Genomic DNA, 26649 nt, shown 5'->3' on the forward strand with positions numbered 1-26649 from the left:
TGGGCCCATCCATGGCCGCCCATGGACCAGTCAGCACACACTTCCTCCCTTCTGAAGCACATAAAAATCCCAGTTTCAGTCAGACTTGCAGAGATGTCAGGACAACTTGCCTGCAGATAGGAGCTACCCAATTCAGGTCTCCTGAGAGCTTTACTGTTGCTCAATAGAGCACCTCTTCACCTTGCTAACCCTCCAGTTGGCCATGTACCTCATTCCTCATGGACATGGGACAAGAACTCAGGACCCACCAAACGGCAGGACTGAAAGAGCTGTAATACAAACAGGGCTGAAACGTGTCCCCATGCTCACCATATTGTGGGAGACAAGAAGGAGAGAAGAGCTGTGGCCCTTCAGATAGCCCAGACCCAGGGGCTCCCCAAGCCAGGGCTATCACACCCTCTTTGGGGCTCTGTGGTTTCTGGTATCTCCAACCTCTTGGGCACCACTGAGTTTCCCCTTGCCTAGATGAAGGTGCCCACAGTGGAAACCACTTGCAATGCATCAGATCCAGCTGTAGGCTTGCACAGAGCCAGTGCCTGTGCCAGCTCCTGGAACTGCCCAATCTGCCACAACAGCTGGTGTGCCTAGCTGTGCACAGTGGCTGGACACCATACTCACTTGTTCACGCCTCCCTGGCTGCTCTGTGCTTGGCTCACCCTTGGCAAGTGTGGGTTCTGGGAAAGGAGCACTACCGAAGTGCAGCCTGCCAGGCTGAGTCAGCAGAACAAGCCCAGTGGGCCTGAGCAAAACTTGGGCAAAGGTGCTGCCAGCCACAGAGGTTTCTGACTAGAAAAGCAATACCCAGAGAATCTTGTGACAATATGAGAATAGAGGAGAGAGAATAAGCACTTACTGAGCACCTCCTATGTTACACTGTTCTTTGTTTTTTTCCCAGACAGGATCTCACTTTGTCACCCAAGCTGGAGTGTGGTGGCACCATCGCAGCTCACTGCAGCCTCACACCCCTGGGCTCAGGCGATCACTTCCATCTCAACCTCCTGAGTGGCTGGAACTACAGGTACAAACCACTGTGCTTGGCTAATTTTTAAAATTTTTGTAGAGAGGGAGTCTCACTCCAGGCTGGTCTCGAATTCCTGAGCTCAGGCAATCCTGCTTTACCCCTCCGCAAAGTGCTGGAGCTATAGGCATAACCCACTATGCCCGGCCCATGTTGTTCTAAATGTGTTAAAACAGTTATGTGAATTAATCCTTCCAATTAACCCTATGATGTCATGATTATAACTATTTCAGAGATGAGGAAACTGAGGCACAGAGAAGTAAAGAGATTGCTCAGGGCCTGCCAAGGGGCAGAGATGGGATTTGAAAGGTGTGCTCTAAGCAGAACACACCTTTCCCATCTATAAAGTGAGGGTATCAGAGAAGATGCACTCTGCGGCCCTTCCTGCCTTCAAGGCTTGAGTTCAGCACATGTGTGGGTTTTCCCCACCTCGCATCTGTTCTCCTGCTCCTGGTAACACCCCCTCAATTTTTGTAGGTGATACTGCCCAACTTCCACTCTCACTTAAGGAAGGACACCTACTTGGCCTCGGCCAGTCATACAACCACCATGCACAGGGATTGGCTCAGGCACCTGCATGGGAATGCCAAGCAGTGGCAGTCTTCTCAGGGACTTTTGCTAGAATTCTAGGGAGAGAGCCACTCTGTTTCCTCTGGAGTTGCTAAGCAAACATAAGGCTGCCAAGGGCCACCATAAAAAAGAGTCTTCCTAGGAATAAAGTCGGTTCAGAGGAAAGGAGAGGCCACGAGATGACACAAGAGTGGCCAACATGTGACAACATCTTTGGCACCTAGATTCGGCCGTGCTTGAAGCCAGAACAATCCTGAGATTTTCTGTCATTTGATCCAATCTGTCTACTTTCTTGCTTAGAATAACTTGAGCTGGATTTCTGTAATTTAAAACCCAATGTCTAACACAATTAAACGATGATGGTATGTATCAGGGTTTATGTTTTTGTTTGTATTCTCCCTAGTCATGGTCACCTCCCGGAAGGCCTAACGAGCACCTGTTGATCTTTGTGGCTTCACTCCATCCGCAGCAGTCACTACCAGTACCTGGCACAGAGGAGGGCTTGGGAAAATATTTGTGGAATTACACTGATAGGCATCATTCATCCCTTTAACCCCAGCTTCTCTGGTTCCATTGCTAGACATAAGCCCTCTGAAGACCTGAGGAGACTTAGCATTGATCTGATTCCTATAGAACATGAGGCTCTAAGCAATCAACAGTCCAAGGAATCTGCAGTGTTATCAATCAGCCAAGCCCAGATATAGGGCATGGATGTGACATCATGGCAATGTAATGGTTAAGAGCACAGCCATTTTGTTTTGAGACAGAATCTCACTCTGTCACCCAGGCTGGAGTGCAATGGCACAATCTTGGCTCACTGCGACCTCCGTCTCCCAGCTTCAAGCAATTCTCCTGCCTCAGCCTCCCGAGTAGCTAGAATTGCAGGTGTGCAACACAACACCCAGCTAATTTTTGTATTTTTAGTAGAGCTGGGGTTTTGTCATGTTGGCCAGGCTGATCTTGAACTCCTGACCTCAGGTGATCCACCCACCTTGGTCTCCCAAAGTGTGAGCACAGGCTTTTAAATCAGACATATTTGCTGGATGTGATGGCTCACATCAGTAATCCCAACAGTTCAGGAGGCCAAGGCAGGAGGATCACTTGATCCCAGGAGTTTAAGATGAGCTGGGCAACATAGTGAGACCCCTATCTCTACTAAAAATAAAAAATGAGCCAGGCATGCTGGTATGTGCACATGGTCCCAGCAACTCTGGAGGCTGTGGCAGGAGGATTACTTGAGCCCGGAAGTTGAAGGCTGCAATGAACCTTAATCATTCATGCCACTGTATTCCAGCTCCAAGTGAAAAAGTAAAAAAAAAAAAAAAAAAAAAAAAGCCAGGTACAGTGGCTCACATCTGTAATTCCAGCACTCTGGGAGGCCAAGGTGGGTGGATCACTTGAGGCCAGGAGTGATCCACTGACTGACTAGCTCAGTGAAACCCCATCTCTACTAAAAATTCTCTACTAAGACCAGCCTGACTAACATGGTGAAACCCTATCTCTACTAAAAATATGAAAATTAGCCAGGTGTGGTGGCAGGCACCGGTCATCCCAGCTACTTGGGAGGCTGAGGCAGGAGAATCGCTTGAACCCACCAGGCAAAGGCTGACGTGGCCAAGATCATGCCATGGCACTCCAGCCTGGGTGCCAGAGCAAGACTCTGTCTAAAAAATAAAGCAGGGCGGGAAGAGAAGAAAAGAAACCAGACGTAGCTGGGGCCATATCTTTTCCCACATCTTATCAGTGGTGTGACCTTGGGCAGGTTACTTACTGCCTGGGCTTCAGTGTCCTCCTCTTTGAAATGGGGCTATTACTACCAGTGTCTCCAGTGCCCTGCCAAGATAAAATGAGACGTTGCATTAATACATAAAGCACCCGACTCATGGTCAACACTCAAGAAATGGTGACTCTTTCTAGTGTTAAGATCATAATGATGATGATAATTATCAAGGTCCCTTCACTCGTTGTGGAAAATCAGCCAAGTTGTTTGCCTCCATACACCCCTCCCATGATCAGGACCTCTCCTGGTGGACACTGGCTAGGACAGGACATATCACTCCACTCTTCCCTCTGCTGCAGCCTCCATGAGATGAACACACCAAGGCTGGATGCAGCTCTCAGAAATCTCCTGCATGGGGTCAGCAGGACAAAGAGGCAGCTGGGTGGCACACAATGTCTTTCCAGTAGTGTGCAACGTGGAGGGCACGAGAATGCTCTAGAATGCTGAGGACCAGGAACGGTGGCTCATACCTATAATCCGAGCACCTGGGAGGCTGAGGTGGGAAGATCACTTGAACCAAGGGGTTAGAAGCTGCAGTGAGCTATGATTGCACCACTGCATTCCAGCCTGGGTGACAGAGAAAGACCCTATCTCTAAAATAGGTAAATAAACACAATATTGAGGAGCAGAGGCCAGACCGTTCCCTCTTGCTTTACGTTGCTACAAAAGAATACCTAAGACTGGGTGTGGAGGCCAAAGCAACTCCATCTTGGATGCTAATCTACCAGGAAGGTCTCTAAGATTTCCAGTTTATCTATTATTGCTCGTGTAAGAGCAGGTACTTACTGTAAATCCTGCCCTTGGGTCATATGAACCTGATGTTCATCATACTTCAGTTGTCCTGCCCATCCCTTCTGAACCACCTCTTCCCCACGGTAATAAGCCCTGGGTCTAGGGGGTAGCCACGTGGGGATCCACCATCTTGACCCGCCACTGCCCAAGATACAGACACGGCTTCTGTTCGTAAGTCCCTATTAAATGTTTCTTTCTAAGAAACTGGATTTGTCAGCCTCTTTCTTAGTCCTCTCAGCTTCCTCAGACTTTGGGGTAGGTTTGCATAGACCTGTCTACCACCAACATCGGGTAATGTATAAGGAAAAGAGATTTCATTAGCTCATGGTTCTGTAGGCTGGGAAGTTCAAGGGCATGGCCCTGGATTCTGGTGGGAGATTTCAGGCAGCAACACAACACAGAAGAGAAGGTCAAAGGGGAAGGAGATACATGGAAAAGGGAGAAAACATGAAGAGTATCTTTGCTTTAAAACAATCCACTCTTGCAAGAACTAATCCATTCCCAAGATAACTAATCCAGTCTTGCCAGAGCAAGAACTCACCACCATGAGAACAGTACCAAGCCATTCATGAGGGATCTGCTCCCATAATCCAAATATCTCGCATTAGGCCCCCTCCCAACACAGCCACATTGGGGATGAAATTTCAACATGAGCTCTGGGGACAAACAAACCACATCCAAACAGTAGCACTCCTCAAGACAGCCCAGAGCTTTAAGCTTCCTCCCTATATTAGTCTGTTCTCGTGCTGCTAATAAAGATACACCCAAGACTGGGTAATTTACAAAGGAAAGAGGTTTAATTGTCTCACATGGCTGGGGAGGCCTCACGATCATGGCAGAAGGTGAATGAGGAGCAAAGTCACATCTTACATGGCAGCAGGCAAAAGAGCTTGTGGGGGGGGGGAACTCCCATTTATAAAACCATCAGATCTCGTGAGACTTATTTACCACCATGAAAACAGTATGGGGAAAACCACTGATGATTCAGTGATCTCCACCTGGCCCCACCCTTGACATGTGGAAATTATTACTGAGATTTGGTGGTGGGGACCCAGCCAAACCATGTCAGTCCCCTAATCTCATCCTTTCCCCCTCCAGTCCTTTCCAAGTTTTCAGAAGAATCCTGGTGGGCAATGGAGATACAAAAAGCACTGGGATAGGCCTGGAGGCTGCCAGACCTGGGTCTGCTGCTTACTGCCTATGGGGCAGTTTGCAGGGGTGTCCAGCTAGCCTATCTGCCTCCAGCCAACTCCCTGGCCTCCTGCCATGTGCCTGCTCTCAAGCCATCTTCCCCTTTGCAATACTTGCCTGCCAACCCCTAATATTATTTCTTACTTCTCTTTATCCATTCTCAGGGGCATTTTTTCACATTTTGACATCTGAAACTGGAATGCACCTTGAAGACAATGTTGTCATGTCATCGCTATGGACTAGGTGGCCATGGTAATACAGTCGTAATTACATGGTAATACACCTGAACACATGCAAACTCAGTTGAAATTCCTCACAGAATGACTGGACAACAGCTACCAGTCAACACCCCCTTGGCATGTAAGAAAGTGCTTCCCAGTCACCCCTTGTACCACCAGCAGGAGTACCCAGACTTTGGGGAGTTTGCTCTAAATCACTGCCACAGTCTCTCCTGCCTCTGCCCCAGCAGGCCAGCTATTTTCTCTGCCTGGAGCATTCTCCTCTCCACGGCGAGGTATCTGAATTACCCCCTTTCCAGTTATTTGTTGCTGTGCTGTCTTAAAACTTAGCAGGATACAATAACCATTATACCATGCTTGCAGACTCAAGAGGGCTGGAAAATGGCACAGAGGAGACAGCCTGTCTCTGCTCTCTGATGTCTAGGGCCCAGCTGGGAAGACACACATGGCTCAGGGCTAGAACCTTCCAAAGGTTCATTGGTGCAAGTGCCGGCTCCTGGGCTGGGATTACTCCTTACGTGGGCGCGCCAGGCTCCTGAGTGCTTCAGCAAACAAAACAGAAGCCACACTGCTATCTATGACCCAGCCTCAGAAGTCCCATAATGTCACCTCTGCCATACGCCACTCCAGCCTGCCACTCAAAGGGAGGAGTGTCAAAGCATCTGTGGTCATTTTTTAAACTGCCACACCCTTCACCTTTGATCTGAACCTGTGACATGTGCCTGTGGTTCTCCACGTCATCTAACATGACACACTCCTCACAATTATTGCCATTTATTATTTGGTTTTTTTTAGAGTCAGGGTCTTGCTCTGTTGCCCCAGCTGGAGTGCACTGGCAGGATCATAGCTCACTGCTCACTGTAGCCTCCCTTGAATTCCTAAGCTCAAGCAATCCTCCCACCTCAGCCTCCCGAGTAGCTAGGACTACAGGCATGTGCCACCATGTCCAGCTAATTTTTTTATTGTTTGGTTTTTTTTTGTTCGTTTGAGAAGGAGTCTCACTTACTCTGTTTCCCAGGCTGGAGTGCAGTGGCACAGTCTCAGCTCACCGCAACCTCTGCATCCCAGGTTCAAGCAATTCTCCCATCTCAGCCTCCTGAGTAGCTTGGATTATAAGTACCTGCCACCATGCCTGGGTAATTTTGTTTTTTAGACAGAGTTTCACTCTTGCTGCCCAGGCTGGAGTATAATGGCACAATCTTGGCTCACCACAACCTCTTCCTCCCGTGTTCAAGAGATTCTCCTGCCTCAACCTCCCAAGTAGCTGGGATTACAGACATGCACCACTACACCCAGCTAATTTTATATTTTTAGTAGAGACGAGGTTTCTCCATGTTGGCCGGGCTGGTCTAGAACTCCCGACCTCAGGTGATCCGCCCACCTCGGCCTCCCAAAGTGCTCGTATTACAGGAGTGAGCCACCACACCTGGCCCTCTATGCTCTTTCTTTAAATGCCCAGCACACCTGCTGTTCCCTGTGCCTGGAACTCTCTTCCCACACATGGTCCCACATGACTTACTCCCTCACCTCCTTCAGGTTGCAGCTCAGGTGTCATCTTATCAGAGAGGGTCTGGGCATTCCATGCAAACCAGTAGCCCCCACTCCACACGCATATGGCACCACTGTCCTCCCTCCCCCACTTCAGTCATAATACATATAACACTGCATATAATTTTCTAATTTCCTGTTTCCCACCACTAGAATGCGGGCAGGGATTTGCCTATGTGTTCACTGCAAAAATTGCACCAAAACTTGACATCATCCTTCACCCATACCCACGCCTTTTGAAATGTGACTTAAAGCCTCTCCTATGAAGTAATAGATTCTCGGTCAGTGCAGTGACTCATTCCTGTAATCCCAGCACTTTGGGAGGCTGAGGCAGGAGGACCACTTGAAGCCAGGAGTTCAAGGCCAGCCTGGGTGACATAGTGAGACACCCCCACCCCCACCAGACTTCTATCAAAAATTAAAGTTAAAAACTAGCCAGGCATGGTGGTGTACATCTGTAGTCTCTGCTACTCAGAAGACTAGGCTGAGAGGATCACTTGAGCCCAGGACACTGAGGCTGCGGTGAGCTATGATCACACCAATCACACCACTATACTCCAGCCTGGGCAACAGAATGAGACCCTGACTCTAAAAAACAAAAGAGAAGAAAAAAGATAGTGAATTTTCATTCCTTACCTTTGGAATCTGACTAGTTTTGTGACTTTGGTCAATGGAACGCCACTGGATTCAGCCCACTGAAGTGACTTCTGCCGTTTATGAGTTAAGAGGCTTGCAGCTCCTTGTCCCCCTCTTGGAATCCACTGTCCTGTTAACAAGCGCAGGCTAGCCTGCTGGCTGGTAGCTGACTACTACTCTAGCAGTCTCATTGCCCTAGCCAACAACTAGCTGATGCCGGACACTGGAATGAGGCTACCCTCACATGAGCAAGCCCCACCAAGATCAACAGAGCCTGACCCAGAGGAGCAAACTTCCCAGTGGATCCACAGACTTTTGTTTTAAACTGTTGAATTCTGGAATGGTTTGCTACGTCGCATTATTTGTGGTAACAGACAACTGATACAAGCACTTAGCCCAATGCCTGGTATGAAATATATGCTCAATAAATATTTACAGCACAAATGATTCAATAAACAAGAAAAAGAAACATGCACCTTATAGGTCATTTTTTTTATTTTTTTGAGACAAGGTCTCACTCTTGCCGAGGCTGGAATGCAGTACAGCGGTGTGATCACGGCTCCCTACGGCTGCAACCTCCCAGGCTCAAACAATTCTCCCACCCCAGCCACCTAAGAAGCTGGAACTACAGGCATGCACTGCCGCACCTGGCTAGTTTCTGTGATTTTTAGTAGAGACAAAGTCTCATTATGTTGCCCAGGCTGGTCTAGAACTCCTGAGCTCAAATGATCCTCTGCCTCAGCCTCCCAAAATGCTGGGATTACAAGCATGAGCCACCACTCCCAGCATTTCAAGCACATCAAGCACCATGCTTGACAAGTATTTGTTGAATTAATAAATAGAGAGTGACAGGTCCTATTTTGGGGGTGGGGGTGGGCAAGCAAGATCTTTTGTCAATTTAAGGACCTAAAAGAATGTCTCCTGGGGTGCGCTGGGGAAGGTAGTAGTTTTGTAGTGTTTAGTCTATAAAGGAGCTAATGTTTGACGCTGTCTTGACCAGGAGCTTTGGCCAGGCTGTGGCCTGCATCATGGCTCCACGTGAGGACACAGAAAAGTGCTGATGGAAAAGGGTCTTACAACAGCAGCCAGAGGACTCAGTCCCAGCCATGAAGCTCTGGGCCTGACCTTTAGGTCAGCTTTATGCAGTTTCCAGAACCCTCTTCTATCCTTAGCTCTACTTCTCCAGTCATCGGCTACGTTTCCAAAAATGTGGGTGCCATCTCCCTCTGAGTTTTCTGGAAAGCCAGTGAAAATGCAAAACCCTGGCCAGCCTACTGGCTGGTAACTGGCCTAACTCAAGAACTACTGAATCAAAACATTCAGAAGCAGTACCCAAGAACGCTTATTTTAAGAATTTCCACACCACCCGCAGGGGTCCTTGGACACAGAACCAGAAGGGTGACCTGTGCCATTGCCAGCTGGTGAGTAGGGGGTTGGAATAAATGAATTCTGGGACAGACAAGAGAACAGGGAGTGTAGCTTGAGACATTTAACCACCTTATCCAACCATCACTACCTCCTTGGGAGGTCAGTTATCATACTGTGAAAGGAAAATAAATCTCAGGAACCCCAAATCACTAAGCCAAAGGAGAAAAGTCAAGCTGGGAACTACTTAGGGCCAACCTGCCTCCTATTCTATTCCTTAAAAAGATGGCTAATAAGATAAAAAAGCTACATACCTCCCTCACAATTTGTCCACAAGGGATTTCCTCATGGACTAAGGACAGACAGAACTCAAAGCCATCCTTCTGCTCACTGAGATAAATGCGTATCTGGCTGCTTCCTTTGAAACAGCTAATCAGAAACTCAAAAGAATGCAACCATTTTTCGCTTATCCACCCATGACCTAGAAGCCCCCCCAATGCTTAAAGTTGTGCCACCTTTCCAGACCAAACCAATGTACATCTCACACATATGTCTCATGTCTCCCTAAAATGCATAAAATTAAGCTGTGCCCCAATCATCTTAGGCACATGGCATTAGGACCTCCTGACGCTGTGTCACAGGTGCATCCTTGAGTTTGGCAAAATAAACTTCCTAAATTGACTGAGACTGTCTCAGATATTTAGGGTTCACCATACCTATTTCATGGAGGTGATATGGAAGTTAAGAAGGAATCACTTAGGCAAATAGCCTTTTACTCTTGTAAAAGGCTTTTCTTTTTAATGAAAAGCAGCCCCAAATCATTTTCTAATGAAAAGCAGTCTGTAAAGTTAAGCTGCAAACAGACAAGCAACCTGGGAGCTTGCATGAATGCTGGCAGGAACTAAAGACTAGATATTTTCAAGATGGCAGCTCCATCTTCCCTTCTCTGCCAGCCACGTATAAGGAGCAAACAAGATGGCGCTGATGAACTGGAAAGCCCATTTGCATAATAAGATTAAGGCGGGGTGACAAGCCTTCTGTGCGCACTATGTAAACGTCAGACCTGATCAAACCAATCTATGAGCCCTGTGTAAATCAGACACTGCCTCCTCAAACTGGACTCTAAAATTCACACATTTGTTGCCAGCTGGACTTTTCCACTCGGAGACTCCTTCCTCTAAAGAGGAAACTGTTTCTCTTTCTCTCCTCTTCTACCTATTAAACCTCCGCTCCTAAATTCCTCATGTGTGTCCATGTCCTAAATCTTCTTGGCTACAACAATGAACCCCAGGGCATGTATCCCAGACAACATCACCACTTCAGAGGTGGACCCTGAGGCTCAGACAGAAAGTATCCTGGTCTGCCTGACTTTATGTCAGGAGCTTTTTGCTTGTACCCCAGGGAAACCCACTCAATGAAACACCTTGTATTTTATTCTCAGTCTTCACACAAGGTCATTTTAGGCTAGCGAGCTCCCTGCTGAAGGTTGCATGCTGAAATGAAATTGAAAGCAAAGAAAAACTAAATGAGCAACCCTCCACCTGGAAAATCCAGGTGGCATCAGTGGAAGAGCCAAGACGTGGGAGGTTTTCATGTCTGTTTTTAAGCAATTGAACTAAATTAAATGTCTCTTTTGCAGCCAGGCTAAATGTTGTTTGCAAGTTTGGAGCTTTGTTTGTATGTATATATTTTAAATAAATTTGATAATTAAGTCACAAATGTTCTCAGCACACTTGGATATATTTAAATTACAGGCTTCTGATCAAATGGAGAAAAGTCACAAATACGGGCCTAAATGATGCCCTTTTTTGTTCAGTGCCTTTTGCAGTATTCAAATGGGTCTGTCAGCTTAATGACCAATTCTAAGGCTGCTGGGAATGACAGGAGGTGGGGGGACTGGCAAAGAGACTACAGGAAGTAAAACCCCATGGTGAAAAATTGCAGTTCTTTTAAGAAAACATTTCATCTGCGCCTGTAATTCATTTCAACAAGCCAGTTTTGAAAGCACAAACAAGCTGGTAAAAGGGGTGTTTGTCTCTGCCCGACTGGCGGCACTCTATACAGGTATTGATCGACTTACCACCTACGCAACTTACGACCATTCGACTTTACGACCACAATCGCTAGCCACGACTGCTCCGCGTCTGGCAGCGCAAATGTTGCCCAGTTGGGCGTACGACAGTGCGGACCAGCTTCCGGCAGCACTACCATCCCCGCATGCACCATTTCAACTGTACATATAGCCTGCTCAACTGATGACCAAATCGTGTTACGACCTGTCTGCCGGTCCCGATCATAGTCGTAAGTCAAGCACTAGCTGTATCCATCATTAACAGCTGGAACCCAGTTCCTGATCATTGTAGCTTCTGGAATCAAGGGGTACCAGGGTCAAATCTCCTTTGGCTCTTGCTGTGGTGCTTGTGTAGGCAACTTGGAGATTCTAGTGCCTGCCCTACTACAGTCTCTGTAGAGTAACTGCCCATCCACTGTCAAAACAGCTTCAGACCTAGTAAAGAGTGGCTTTTGTTTGAAAGGATTAATGCAAGGGGAAGGAGGGTCTATTATAACAGGTGGAGGGAGACTATTGCAAAAGAGAGCACACTATGACCACAAGGGTTAGGCCAAAAAGAGCTTTTCTTTTATAGGAAGGAGAAAACAAGGCTAGAAAAAACCCAGAAGTGAGGTGAAAGGGTGAAATGATGGGTTAGTAGATCAGAGAATATATGAACCCGAGGCCAGCCTATTCTGAGGAGGGGGTGTCTGCTGGCTCAGGCCCAGGGTGAGCCAAAGTCCAGGGGCCTGGAGGAAGGAGAGCATCTTAACCAAAGTGGTTACCAAGCATTTGATAACGACTGATTAGTGGGACAAGCAGTTCAGGTAATCACTTATAAGACAAAGAACGAGAACTTGGAGGGTCTATGTCTTGTTTAACTGCTCTCACAGGTAAACAACAGGGGGATGTCCTGGAGTCTTAAGTTTTACAGGGGAGGGCCGATTCTTTGCAGTTAACTTTTTTCCAGAACACAAAAGGGTGACAGCAATTCCTTTTATCTTTACTGTTTCCCAGGGGTACAAGACTCAGGGAAAATTCAACATTATCACTACTCAAGGTGAGGAAGGAGACCCAAGCATCTAGGATCACCTCCCGCTTGACTTCCACGCTACATTCCAATAGAAGAAAAGGCTGGCCAACTGGCGCCTCCTAAATCCCCTTCCTATAGATAGCAGACATAGCATGGGGGAATCTCTCCGGAAGGCATTGTTTTTACTTAAACAAGATCAGACCCCCACTCCACTCCTCCTCCATCGACCAAGACCCATTCATATGTAATTTCTAAAATTGTAAACCCAAGACCCTTTCACATGTAATATCTAGAGTTGTAAGCCTATATAATGGCAGAGCTTCTCTTTGTTAGAGGAGCTTGGTTGTTAGACAAACGTGTCGCCTTGCTCCTGGCTGAAATAAATCACCTCTTCCCTCCTAATTCGGTGTCCGAGAGGTCTGTTTCTCGTGGCCAGTCCTGCTTCAAAGGGAAGTAACCTAGTGTGGCATATAACCATGAGGATTCTGGGCCTGTGGCTGCTGGGTTCAAACACCAGCATCGCAGTGAGCTTGGTGGGTTAGGAGAGCTTTCTGTGCTTTACTTGCTCCCTCCCTCATATGGTTTGGCTGTGTTACCACCCAAATCTCATCTTGAATTGTAGCTCCCATAATCCTCACGTGTTGTGGAAGGGCCCAATGGGAGATAACTGAATGATGGAGGAGGTTTCCCCCATACTGTTCTCCCGGTAGTGAATAAGACTCATGAGATCTGATGGTTTTGTAAGTAGTTTCCCTTTTCACTTGATTCTCATTCTCTCTCATCTACTGCCATGTAAAACGTGCCTTTCACCTTTCAGCATGATTGCGAGGCCTCCCCAGCCATGTGGAACTGTGAATCCATTAAACCTCTTTTTCTTTGTGAATTACTCAGTCTCGGGTATGTCTTTAACAGCAGTGTGAAAGCTGACTAATACACTCCCTAAAATGGGAATGATCATGATCAATACAACAGCTACAATTTTAATATTTTTAAAGCACTTTAGCACAGTACCTAGAATCCGCTAATCTATGAGCTTATCTTGAGCAAGCCTGTTTCCTACTGAGACCCCAAGCCCAGTATGAGCATAACTTTCCACACCTCTGTGCAGTGCTGCAAAAGGCCTGCACACTTGGAGCCCATAGGAGAGTGTGCTCAAAAGACAAAAGTCTCAATGCCCCCGCACCACTCAGCATCAAAGCAAAGGCGGCAGAAGTGTGTGCCCTGGCCACTTCCTTCTCACTTGAACCGACCGTGGATGCAGCACTTGCTGGTGGGTCAACTGTGGATCTGACTTTCCAAAAGTACAAGTATGTGGCCACTTTAATCACCGAGCCTCACTTTACTTCTCTGTAAAACAGGGAGAACTAATAATCCTAGCTGCAGGGATTAAATGGTGATTGCGAAACAGCCTTGTACGAAGTTGTTATCTGCGCAGAGGAAAAAGCGGGTGTCACTGGGGGAAGGACCCGGCGGGAACACCCCAACCTTTCTCTGGCTTCACCCACTGACTTTCTAAACGGGATGGGGCGGGGCGACAGCATCGATTACTCGGCGCTCCTCCAGGCTCTCCGTCGGATCAGACGAGCAGCGAGCGATCAATACCCCTGTGCTAGCCGCTGACTCCTCCTCCGAGACAGACGAGTGATCGGACCAAACGCAACGTGTTGTCGCCAGCCCAAAGACGACTCAACACCGTCGCAGCTGAAGAGAGGTTAGTTTGAGCAACTTGAGAGGGCAGTCAGCTCCGGCTCCTCAGAAGTGGAGAGGCCGGGTTCGGAGACATGAACAGCGCAAGCTCTTGCGAAGCGTCAAACCCGGCCTCGCGCATGCGCCTTGGAAGGCCCTGCGGCTGGCCGAGTCGGCGCATGCGCTCTGAAAATGCAGTTTAGCGCTTCGCTCACCAGCGCTGTCGTAGGGCAAGGCTCCGCGCGTGCGTAGTGCTCAGCTTCTGGCGGTTTTGCGCATGCGTGAGGGCCGTCCGCGACAGGCTGCTGTACGCTTGCGTGGTTCTTGGCGTCTTGTCAGTGCAGCCCTAGTGCGCCTGCGCAAGTGTTTACGCCGTGACGTGTGTGTCTTGGGCCGCAAGGTCGGCTGGAAATGATTGAGACGTCAGGTACCGAATGTGAGTGACGAGAAATGCAGCCCCGGGGAAGGCGCTGAAGAGGGAATGGGGTCTGAGGCCTCGGGGCGCAAGGCTACTGCGAGATACCTGGGACCCTCTGGGGCCTGGGCGTGTGGCTGCTGGAAGGAAAGGTGCCTATAGCTCGGAAAGACTTAACGCTGAGCATCGGTGCGTTTCTCAGTAACTGAGAATCGGGGTGCTCAGGAGGACTCGGGAGCAAGCCCCGGGTCCGGAGGTGCGCAGGTATTGGGACCATATGGACGACCCAAACACAGGACTGTGAGCCCCCTAGAGAGCCAAAGGGACCCTTGTGCCATGAATAAAGCTTTCTGGGAAATGTTCCAAACTTCTCTGGGAAGTTTTACGAAGCTCTTGTTTTTGAATAAGTTTTGTAGAATACTGCCATAATAACATTGAGGAGATTGGAGAATTGGACTGCCTGTTCCCAGAAAGCCAGGTGTAGGCCGATCTGTCCTGGAAGCCCCCTTTGGAGGCTTTCTCATGACCAGCGTGGTGCTTGCAGAGTGCCCACTCTGAGACCCTCTGCAAATCACAGTGAGGTTCTCGGAGAAGCCATTCCACCCAGCCACCTTAAATACCCTGGGAGGTGCTTTAGAGGAGCCGATGTTTAAAAATAATTTAAGGCCTGGCACGGTGCCTCACACCTGTAATCCCAGCACTTTGGGATGCCAAGGCAGGCGGATCACTTCAGGTCAGGAGTTCACAGGACCAGCCTGGCAACCTGGGACAACCCAGTCTCCACTAAAAATACAAATATTAGCCGGGTGTGGTGGCGGGTGCCTGTAACCCCAGTTACTCGGGTGGCTGAGGCAGGAGAATCGCTTGAACCTAGAAAGCGGAGGTTGCAGTGAGCCAGGACGGCCAGGACAGGGCCATTGTACTCCAGCCTGGGCAACAGAGCGAGACTCCGTCTCAAAAATAATAAAAATAATTTGAGAGAATCCTGGGATGACAGGGCAGTAGCTTCCAAGAGGGATTATCTCATAACCTACCAGGAACCGACCCACTTTGCCAGTTTGTATAGTGAATTCTGTCTGGATGATGAATTTATAAAGTCCGAGCCTGAGTCTATTCAGGCTATTTTATATAGGCTATGCTTTTTGTTTATACAGGCTCCTTTTTATTTAATACGACCAACAAGAAGCCTTTTATAAGATTCATCTTAGGCTTATTTGTAAATCCAGGAGAAAAACCACTCTGAGAGGTTAGCTCATAATAGCCTATATTTTGACCTTCTTTGCAAGATCATTTCATACACCGACAGACAAGACTTTGTGTAAGGAGCATGTAGGGGCTGAATCAAGTCCACTCAAAAGCTGTTTTATGCAGCCTGTACTTGATCTTCCCCCTGAAAGCTGTTCCAGCTTATGAGGCCAGTTCACAAAGCCAGGACATAAGACCACTCAGGCTGTTTCTATACCTGACAACCCTCTTCCCACCCCTTGCAAAAAAGCCTTCTCTGGGCTAGGCACGGTGGCTCACTCCTGTAATCTGAGCACTTTGGGAGACCGAGGCAGATGGATCACCTGAGGTCAGGAGTTCAAGACCAGCCTGGCCAACATGGTGAAACCCCATCTCTACTAAAAATAGAAAAATTAGCCAGGCATGGTGGCAGGTACCTGTAATCCCAGCTACTCGGGAGGCTGAGGCAGTAGAATTGCTTGAACTCAGGAGGCAGAGGTGTGGGCGACGGAAAATCCGCCAGGGAGTCTTGGCCAGCAAGAGGGTCCCGACCTGAAAGAGGGGGTGCGCAGAAATAGAGACAGAATAGCTGGGGTCTGGAGGACTGAAAAGGCAACGCCTAAACAGTGAATTTGTTTTTGTCCAGGGTCTCAATATATACCTTAAGATCAAAGGTGTTTACACAATCAACAATAAGAGGAATGGAAATTTACAAAATATGGGATCATGAAAACAATCTTAAGTATGACATTCAGGGATCATAAAAGTGGGCAGGTGGTATGCTTTATCTGTTTTTACCAAAACACACTTGTGAATAACAATACCCAAGAGTCACAAGCTAAGCCATAAAGTCATTATCTAGGGTTCAAGGTGGTCATGCGGATAAAGTAAAACTTCTTGAAAAGTAAAGTCGTAAAGGTCATGCAGAGGCCTAGTGGCGACATAATGTCTGACAAAACCACATGACCCTTGCCCAAGCGGCATTGTAGTCAGAAGTAGAAACCTTTGCAACATCAGTCATTTCTTAGTTCCTTCTTTCCCATAGCTCGACTGCCTCCAGCAGGAAACTGTGTTTTGGGCTCAAGCTCACCGTCTGGTGAGGCCCAAACATTAGGGGGCCTTACACGGGAGCGATCCCCACACAGAGGTTGCAGTTAGCTGCGATCACGCCATTGCACTCCAGCCTGGGTGACAGAGTGAGACTCTGTCTCAAAAAAAAAAAACCTTCTCTGACCAACAAGATGTTTTTTAAGGCCAAGACCTCTTGAGCTCTGGGAAACTGACTTGTAAAGTGAAGATAAGAGGCCACTGAGGCTTTTTAGTGTGGCCCACACTTGAGCTATGGTATATGTCAGTTTGCCTGGAATAACACCAGTTTTACTGGTGCAGACATAAATATTAATAGCGTCTGGGTTTGGATGACCTACCTATACCTGGCCACTAGAAGGCTATCTATACAACTCCCCATACACCCTTTTACGTGGCACTCGAAGGCCAGTCTGTGGTACCACTCTCAAAGACTGCGTCACACAGCTTTTTTTTTCTTGCAAGGAACTGGCAAGTCAGACATTTTATTCCTGACTCCCCTTTGTTTAATATAAGCCTTTTGTGTGCATGTGCTTTTCTTTCAAGGGGTACAGAGTCTTGCTCTATCACCCACGCTGGAGTGCAGTGACACGATCTCAGCTCACTGCAACCTCTGCCTCCCTCGTTCAAGTAATTCTCCTGCCTCAGCCTCCCGAGCAGCTAGGATTACAGGATTGTACTACCGTGCCTGGCTAATTTTTGTGTTTTTAGTAGAGATTAGGTTTCACCATGTTGGCTAGGCCGAACTCGAACTCCTGGCCTCAGGTGATCCACCCTCCTCAACCTCCCAGAATGCTGGGATTACAGGTCTGGGCCATTGCACCTGGCCTTAATATAAGGCTTTATAAACAGCAATTTGGTGAGGAGTTCTGAGAAGCCAATCAATAAAGTCAGGCCATAAGGCTACTCCAGCTGATCCTTTCCTCTGGAAAACTGCTTGATACAACCATCAAGAAGCCTTTTTGTCACACCAATATGTGGGGAATGCCAGAAGGCTGATAAGCCTGGACCTGAGGCCATTCAAAAAGCCAGTGTCTTGTGGTCTGCCCTTGACCTTCCCAGGAGGGCCATCTCAAATGGTCGGTGGTGTGAAGGCTGCTTCTCACAGCCCATGAGGCCAGCGACCCTGGAAGATTGTTTCATGTAGCCAACAAGAGAGTGAGTGTTTCCCCAGCCAGATGAAGATTCCTTCTATAACGCCGTTTTGCGTGGCTAACAGGAGCCAGTGTGAGGCTGCTCCCTGGGGGATAGATGGACACAGCAAATAACACTTTCCTGGCACTATGAAGAAACTAGAGATTGATTTGTAAAACTAAGACAAAACCAGACTTCACCTGGTCCTCAGACAAGCCACCATCTAGAGGGAGGCCAGTTTTTAAAAAACAAGTCACAAGGGCCAGGTACAGTGGCTCACACCTGTAATCCCAGCACTTTGGGAGGCCAAGGTGAGTGGATCACTTGAGGTCAGGAGTTCGAGACCAGCCTGGTGAACTTAGCAAAACCCCATCTCTACTACAATTAGAAAAAATTAGCCAGGCATGGTGGCACATGTGCCCGTAGTCCCAGCTACCCAGAGGCTGAGGCAGAAGAATCGCTTGAACCTGGGAGGCAGAGATTGCAGTAAGGCAAGATCGCATCACTACACCCAGGCCTCGATGACAGAGCAAGACTCCGTCTCAAAAAACCACTTTGGAAGACTGTTTCCTGTACCAGGTTGTGGCTTTTTGATATGGCAACTACATAAAAGCCCAAATCATGAGAAGTTTGGGGAAGCCTGTGCAACCAGGCCAAAGACTGATACGGCCAGAATGTCACCGCACCATGCTGCCAACATCAGACCTTGTAGGAGGCTAAAGTTTTATTTTTTGAAACAGGGTCTCACTCTGTCGCCCAGACAGGAGTGCAGAGGCACAAACATGGCTCACTTGTAGCCTTAAACTCCTGAGCTCAAGCAATCCTCCCGCTTCAGCCTCTGGAGTAGCTGGGACTACAGGTGTGTGGCCCCAGCTGATTATTTTTTTAATTTTTTTAGAGACAGGGTCTTGACATGTTGCCCAGGCTGGTCTCACACTCTTGGGTTCAAGCAGTCCTCCTGTTTCAGATGAGAGAACAGTGTATAACGTCAATCTCGAGGCCTTTGGGGAGGCCATTTCTAGTGGCTTATACAGAGGCAATCTGAAAAGCCATTTTGAAAACAAACTTACACAGCCATCCTGAAGCCTCCGTTTCTGGAACCATATATTGTCAACATAAGTATCTCTGAAGACCTTTTTATAAGGCCATTCATTGAAGAACTCTGCATTAAAGAAGAATAATAAGGATATTTCCTGTGGCCAAGAAGAGATTGTTTTGTACAGCCAACTCACAGTATTAGGAGGCCATCTTTCCCAGAAGGCTGTGTCCATCGGCCTTCAACGTGAGGTCTCCAAGGCCAATTTGCAAAGTAGCAGATAGGCTGCCTTAGGAGGCAGTTTATGAAGACCAAACGTGAGGCCACCCTGGGAGGCCAGGTGACAAGGCAGCACACGGGGCCACTGGGGGAACCTGGCTACAGCTGCACACGTGAGGCTACCTTGAGAAGCTGGCTTTGTAAGGCTGATGGGCGCCCTGTGAAGGGCCGTTTTCTAAGGTCACCCTGGAGCACTAATTTACAAAGCCTGTAATCTGCATTGCAGGGAACGAGTTTAGAGCCCATTTGAAACCCTCTGGGAGGCCGTGTTCTAAGGCCATCAGGAGACAAGTTCATAAAGCCGGTACATAGGGCCCCAGTCTCCATGTACCAAGATCACATCACTGCACTCTAGCCTGGGTGACAGAGCAACACTCTATCTCAAAAAACCACTTTGGAAGACTGTTTCATAGTAAGGCAATAAATGGTTTCCTGGGAGGCCTTTTAACTGGCCTTTATGAGAAGCCAGGATATGAGGCTCCTGAAATCTCTGGGATGCTCAAGATGAGACCTCTGTGTTGCTCTATGAGATTCATGTAAGACATGCAGCAGATGAGCCAGGAGGTCACCCAGGGAGGTCAGGGATGATCCCATGTGGTGTCTTGTGCTGGCCTAGTGGAGAAGTCCGTGCTGCAACTTGGACTGTGAAACTCTCCAAGAAGGTTGTGAATGAGGCCAACACAAGCGACCTATGAGCCTTCTAGGAGGCCAGAGAGAGAACCCATCCGGGCAGGCTGGGGCGCTCTAGTCCTACCACAGTGTGCGCTTACTGGAAAGGATGCTCATTGTGAACCAAGGACTGAGCTCAGCCCTGTGGATACAAAGTCCAGAGAGCTCACCCTGGAGGGCAATGAGTGTTCTGGGTAGACCTGCTACTTGCTGTGTAGTTTGGACAAGTTGCTTAACCTCTGAAATCTCAGTCTATCCATCTGTAAAACTTCCATTGTAAGATTGCAAGGGATGTGTTCTATATGTCAAGCTTGCAGCGTTGCCATGCCACATAGGAGAGGGTGCTGAGATCAGCCGGAATTTAAGTGCTGCGTCTACACAAATGATTGACCATAGGGCTTAGGGCAAGTTACTTCTTTTTTTTTTTTTTTTTTTTTTTTTAGGTCTCGCTATTCGCCCAGGCTGGAGTGCAGTGGCGCAACCTTGGCTCACTGCAACCTCTGCCTTCTGGACTCAAGCGATTCTTCTGCCCCAGCCTCTCAAGTAGCTGGGATTACAGATATGTACCACCACGCCCAGCTCATTTTTGTATGTTTAGTAGAGACAAGGTTTCACCATGTTNTTTTTTTTTTGAGATGGAGTCTGGCTGTGTCTCCCAGGATGGAGTGCAATGGCGCAATCTTGGCTCACTGCAGCCTCCACCTCCTGGGTTCACACAATTCTCCTGCCCCAGCCTCTCAAGTAGCTGGGATTACAGATATGTACCACCACGCCCAGCTCATTTTTGTATGTTTAGTAGAGACAAGGTTTCACCATGTTAGTCAGGCTGGTCTCGAACTCCTGACCTCAAGTGACGCGCCGCCTCAGCCTCCCAAAATGCTGGGATTACTGGCGGCATGAGCCACCTGGCCTTTTTTTTCCCTTCTTTCTTTTTTCAATTTAAGACAGGATCTTGCTCTGTCACCCAGGCTGTTGGTATGATCTCGGCATATTGCAACCTTTGCCTCTAGGTTTAAGTGATCCCCCCACCTTCACATCCTCGAGTTGCTGGGACTACAGGCATGTACCACCATGCCCAGCTAATTTTTTGTATTTTTTGTAGAGATGGGGTCTTGCCATGTTGGCCAGGCAGGTCTTGAACACCTGAGCTCAAGCGATCCACCTGCCTTGGCCTCCCAAAGTGCTGGGATTACAGGCGTGAGCCACCGTGCCGGCCTCCTCGAATACTTTTCAAAGTCCTGCACTCCTGAGTGCCTGCCATGAGGCAGACTCTGTGTTTAGGCTCTGGGGAAGCACAGGGGAATGGCTGTGTTCTTGCTCTGGAGGAGCCATCAGTGCAGTGTTGGATAGACAACATGTAAGCAGGTGTATTTCATACATTGTCACAGGTGCTATAAAGAGAAGCTCAAGGGCTGCAGGAACACAACACTGTTGGAGAGTCTTGGCAGGCCTCACATACAGGTATTTAAGATGGGCCTTAAACGTTGGGTAGGAGTTTGCCAGGCAGCAGAGGGGTATGGGAGGCAGTGCAGACAAGGACAATCTACATGTTCCTTTCTGAACACACGTTTGTCCAGTGCTCACTGAGTACCAGGTATTGTAACAGGCCCTGAAGATACAGCGGTGACCCCAGAGAGGAGGGGGCCGTCCCTTCTGGAAATGCCCAGCAGAGAAGACCGCTGTTGAAAAATCCTCCCAGATGAGATGCAGGAAGCTGCAGGAATGCACCGGGGACAGGTCTGTCCTGGTGTCTAACTCTTGTTTCTCTCCGCCTCCCCAGGCGCAGGACCGACTGAGCTGGCGGTGGTCCAATGGCTGGAGACACCCACTGCCCCGCAGAGCCCCTGGCCGGAGAAGGCACTCTTTGGGAGGCCCTCAGGGCGCTCCTGCCACACACTAAAGAAGACCTGAAGCTGGACCTCGGGGAGAAAGTGGAGAGGAGCGTGGTGACGCTGTTGCAGCAAGCCACTGAGCTCTTCTACAAGGGCAGGAGGGCCGAGTGTCTGCAGACCAGCGAGGTGATCCTGGACTACTCCTGGGAGAAGCTCAACACGGGCACGTGGCGGGACGTAGACAAAGACTGGCGCCAGGTCTACGCCATGGGCTGCCTCCTGAAAGTCCTGTGTCTGTGCCAGGCACCTGGGGACGCCACCACTGTGGCCGCAGCCCTGCGGGTCTGTGACATGGGCCTGCTGATGGGGGCGGCCATCCTTGGGGACATCCTCCTTAAAGTTGCTGCCATCCTGCAGGCACACCTCCCTGGAAAAAGGCCTGCCCATGGCTCCACCCCCGAGCAGCCCTGCACAAAGGTATGTGGGGGAGATTGTCCCCAAGCACAACAGCCATCCAACAACCCTGCTGTTCTAGAAATTCCAAGTTCTCTCTCCCCTGGGATGGAGCCTCATGGCCTGCAACCCCTCTGACGGAAAATAGCATCTCCATTGATTTTGAATTCCTGTTTGTTTTTGAGGTACACTCCCGCTCTGTCACCCCGGCTGGAGTGCAGTAGTGCAATCTTGGCTCACTACAGCCTCCTCTTCCTGGGCTCAAGCAGTCCTTCTGCCTCGGCCTCCTTAGTAGCTGGAACCATGGATGCGTGGCAACACACCCAGCTATTTTTCTTAGTTTTATTTTTTATTTTTATTCATTCTTTTTTTGAGACAGAGTCTCGCTCTATCACCCAGGCTGGAGTGCAATGACACGGTGTTGGTCACTGTAACCTCTGCCTCCCAGGTTCAAGTGATTCTCCTGCCTCAGTCTCCCGAGTAGCTGGGATTATAGGTGCCTACCACCACGCCCGGCTGATTTTTGTATTTTTAATAGAGATGCAGTTTTCACCATTTGGCCAGGCTGGTCTCAAGCTCCTGACCTCAGTTGATCTCCCCACCTCAGCCTTTCAAAGTACTGGGATTATGGGTGTGAGCCACCACGCCCAGCCACATATTATTTTTATCTAAGAAAAAATGCAAATGTTGTCACTAAACACACATGCATGTAACCAAAATAAAACAAAATCCAATAAAGGGAGAAGAAAAATTTTCAACAAATACGTCAGACAATGAAGATCTCTATTATGTAAGGAATGGTACAAATCAATAAGGAAAAAATCTTGAGCCCCAGGAGGTAGAAGTCCAGGAGCCTGAACAGACTGTTCACAAGATGGAAATAGGTCTGTTAAACAAATGTGCAGGAAAATATTCAACCTCACCTCTGGTTAAAAAAACAAAAGAGAGATATGCAAATAGCAAAATAGCATGTCATCTTTGGGTATTAAGTTAGCAAACAAGGCTTCATATGACACCCAGTGTTGCCAAGGGCACTATGGGGCCAAGGGCATGGTGTGTGGGTTACCCTTTTATTTTATTTCATTTTTTACCTATAGGGTCTTGCTCAGTCACCCAAGCTCGAGTGCTAATCATAGCTCACTGCAGGCCGGGCATGGTGGCTCACACCTATAATCCCAGCACTTTGGGAGGCCAAGGCTGGTGGATCACCAGAGGTCAGGAGTTCAAGACCAGCCTGGCCAGCATGGTGAAATCCCATCTCTACTAAATGTACAAAACTTAGCCAGGCATTCTGGCACACACCTGTAATCCCAGCTACCTGTGAGGCTGAGTTGGAAGAATTGCTTGAACCCAGGAAGCAGAGGTTGCAGTGAGCCAAGATCATACCACTGCACTCCAGCCTGGGCAACACAGCAAGACTCTGTCTCAAAAAAAACATAGCTTACTGCAGCCTCGACCTCCCAGGCTCAGGTGATTTCTCCCACCTCAGCTTCCTGAGTGGCTGGGACTACAGGTGTGCACCACCACGTCTGGCTTTTAAAATTTTTTCTAGTGATGGAGGTTTCTTTATGTTGCCCAGGCTGGTCTCAAACTCCCGGGCTCAAGCAGTCCTCCCACCTTGGCCTCCCAAAGTTCTGGGATGACAGGCACGAGCCACCGTGCCCAGCCATTTCTCAGCAGTTTCACACCTGTGGGCACTAGACACTGAGGCCTTGAACAGCAAGTAACGCCTCAGGTCACCCAGTTGGGAGATAGTTAAGTAAATGATGGTGCAGCCGCTCCTAAAAAATTGCAAGGACTGGGTGGCCAGGTGGAAACTGCTTTTGATAAATGATTGGACAGGAGAGGCAGGGCTGCTGCTTCATTGTGGCTGTTACTCCCAGCGGGTCAGAAATTGTGTGTGTGTGTGTGTGTGTGTGTATGTGTGTGTGTATGTGCGTGTGTACGTGTGTGCATGTGTCTGTGTATATGTGCGTGTATGTGTGTATATGTGTATGTGTATATGTGCGTGTGTATGTGCGTGCATGTGCATGTGTGTGTAATGCATGTGTGTATATGTGTATGTATGTGTGCATGTATGTGCGTATGTATATGTGTCTGCGTGTGTGCATGTATCTGTGTGCATGTGTGTATGTGCATGTGTGTGTATGTGTGTGGTGTATGTGTGTGCACGTGTGTGTGCATGCATGTGTATGTACATGTGTGTATGTGCATGTGTGTAAGATGGGAAAAGAATATGCAGGAATGAAAAGACCTTAAGTTGATGAAGTTGGGGCATAGTACGTTTTCCTTTATTGCAGAATTTCTGTGAAAGCAGTGTATTATATTGCTTTTATAATGAAACAAACATTTTTAATGAAACAGGTAAGAAAAAAACCACCTTGATCTCATGAGGAGCAAATAGCAGTAGTAGCAGTGATAAAACTTTGTCTGTTGTTGCTGGGACTCATGACAGCTAAGCTCTCCTCCCCCGACACAGGTTCCTGGTGGAATGCCTCAAATGTTGACTTCCTGAGGCAGCTGCTATTTTGTTCTGTTTTGATTTTAAACAGAAAGCAAGGACGGACCATGGTTCGATTCCAGATGTGAAGTTAGAAAGAACAGTCCCCCGGCTGCACTGCCCATCCCTCCAGCATTTCAGGGAGCAGTTTTTGGTTCCAGAGAGGCCTGTGATCCTGAGAGGTGTGGCTGACCACTGGCCGTGCATGAAGAAGTGGAGGTGGGTTGCCGCTGAGGGAGGTGAGGTCCCTCTTTCCGTTTTAGTGTTCCCCACAGCTCCCCGAATTCCTCCCCCAACCATCCCCAGGGAAATGCCGCCTTGTAGATGCTTCACTAGCAGCCCTTGACTGATTGCCAAGGGGCTAAAAAAGAATGAAAAGTAAGGTGCTCCGAATTTATGCCGCAGGGTACGGGATTCTCATCTTCCACCTCTTGCTGGCCCTAAGCGGGTTTTTGATGATTCCCTAAGTGGCAATGTCTGTTATACAATTTTGCAGGATCCTAGCAATTTCAGATCATCTCAGGGCCCTGAAGCTAAGCGTAGAAATAACTCAAGAGACAGCCTCTCTCTGTCTCTGAGGGATTCCGTGGTCTCCTGTGTTGATTTCTAGTCCTTTCTCAGATTCACGATGGGGCTATCAGATCAGGCAGCTGGAGCGTGGCTGTCATGCCGTGGCTCTGCATGAGTTTGGAAATAAGGAGGCATCTCTCAAGGAAGGTAGATGGAGTCAGGCTGTTTTGTGGTTTAGCGGAGGGAACGCCACCGGCTGACGCGTGTAGCAATTCTCACTGCAGGAGCCCTCCTCACAGCCAGCCTTCATGAAGCATTTCGCTGTGTATACCTGGCACTAGGACAGCTGCTGTCGTCACCCCCATTCTGTAAATGGAGATCAAGGACTCACAGAGGCTCAGTAACCTGCTGCAGATCCCCCGGTCTAATGATGAGGCCGGGAATTAGTCAGGCTAGAATGCAGAGCTCAGTGGACGTCACTTCACCACTCCCCGCGCTGCTGCTATTTGTTCAAAGCTTTCTCAGCGTAGTGACAAAATGAGCAAAGAAAGAAGGAAGGAGGCCGTTGGCAAGCAGGGAACCAGAGCAGCCCAGCCAGCCAGACTTACCGGCCCCATCTTTAACGCTCCGCAGCACCATGTCTGAGCTGTATAGCTTGAGCCGGGAACCCCGCTTCTCCATGCCCGTTTCCTCATCAGTGAAGAAGGGGATGACAGTCCCCATCTCTGCACGTGAGGTTTGCTGAGGTTGGAAGGGAACCCCATATAAAGCACACTTAGTACTATGCCCAACAAATATTAGCAGTGATGACGCCAAGGCATATCTTTCTGCTAGTCTGGAGTATATCCAGGAGATCGCTGGCCGCCGAACCGTCCCTGTGGAAGTTGGCTCCAGGTACACAGACGAGGAATGGTCCCAGACACTCATGACGGTCAATGAGTTCATCAGCAAATACATCGTGAATCAGGTACGTCATGGGGACTGCTTTCCCCTGGTACTCGCATGGGAGAGAGCGTAGTACATTTAGACAAATAGCCCTTCATGCATTGCAGTGGGAGGTTTTAGAGGAGTCAGTCTGTAAGTCTATGGTTGCGGAATGACCGCGGCCAGCAGACATGAGGGATTTATTTCAGGTCCTTTTTTAGGGTAGGGGAGTATAATTCAGTGGGTTTTAGTCTGTTCCAAAAGTTGGACCTCAAAGTCAAGAGTATGTATTTAAAGTTTTAATAGTGGCCAAGCATGGTGGTTCACACCTGTAATCCCAGTACTTTGGGAGGCTGAGGCAAGCAGATCACTTGAGGCCAGGAGTTCGAGACCAGCCTGGCCAACATGGTGAAACCCTGTCTCTACTAAAAATACAAAAAATTAGCTGGGCATGGTGGCGCGTGCCTGTAATCCCAGCTACTCAGGAGGCTGAGGCAGGAGAATTGCCTGAACCCAGGAGGCGGAGGTTGCGGTGAGCCGAGATCGCGCCATTGCACTCCAGCCTGGGTAACGAGCGAAACTCCATCTCAAAAAAAAAAAAAAAAAAAAAAAAAAAAAAGCCGGGCGTGGTCACGCGTGTCTGTAATCCCAGCTACTAGGGAAGCTGAGGCAGGAGAAT

At 48.6% G+C, this 26649-nt stretch overlaps 1 protein-coding gene and 1 long non-coding RNA gene across 5 annotated transcripts in view; one reads left to right on the plus strand and one right to left on the minus strand.

Moving 5' to 3' along the window:
- Positions 1–13814, minus strand: LOC108308559. Its single transcript, XR_001826966.2, has 3 exons — positions 13732–13814; positions 3356–3421; positions 1–215 (listed from the first exon to the last, which is right to left on the minus strand). It is a non-coding gene; the product is annotated as an uncharacterized LOC108308559 (long non-coding RNA).
- The window catches only part of KDM8 (lysine demethylase 8), a 23110-nt gene continuing 10253 nt past the window's right edge, over positions 13793–26649 (plus strand). Inside the window, exons 1-4 of one of the 4 annotated variants that reach the window (XM_017534438.2) lie at positions 13793–13933; positions 21532–22060; positions 24589–24755; positions 25881–26013. In XM_017534438.2, coding sequence (XP_017389927.1) covers positions 21563–22060; positions 24589–24755; positions 25881–26013 — 798 coding nt within the window. In that variant the 5' untranslated portion in view covers positions 13793–13933; positions 21532–21562. Of the gene's footprint in view, positions 13934–14253; positions 14476–18669; positions 19929–21141; positions 21213–21531; positions 22061–24588; positions 24756–25880; positions 26014–26649 lie in introns of those variants that run through there. The other 3 variants (XM_017534439.2, XM_037740603.1, XM_037740604.1) reach the window with 3 other exon arrangements.

Source organism: Cebus imitator, unplaced genomic scaffold, assembly GCF_001604975.1.
Source record: "Cebus imitator isolate Cc_AM_T3 unplaced genomic scaffold, Cebus_imitator-1.0 Scaffold85, whole genome shotgun sequence".
Lineage (NCBI taxonomy): Eukaryota > Metazoa > Chordata > Mammalia > Primates > Cebidae > Cebus > Cebus imitator.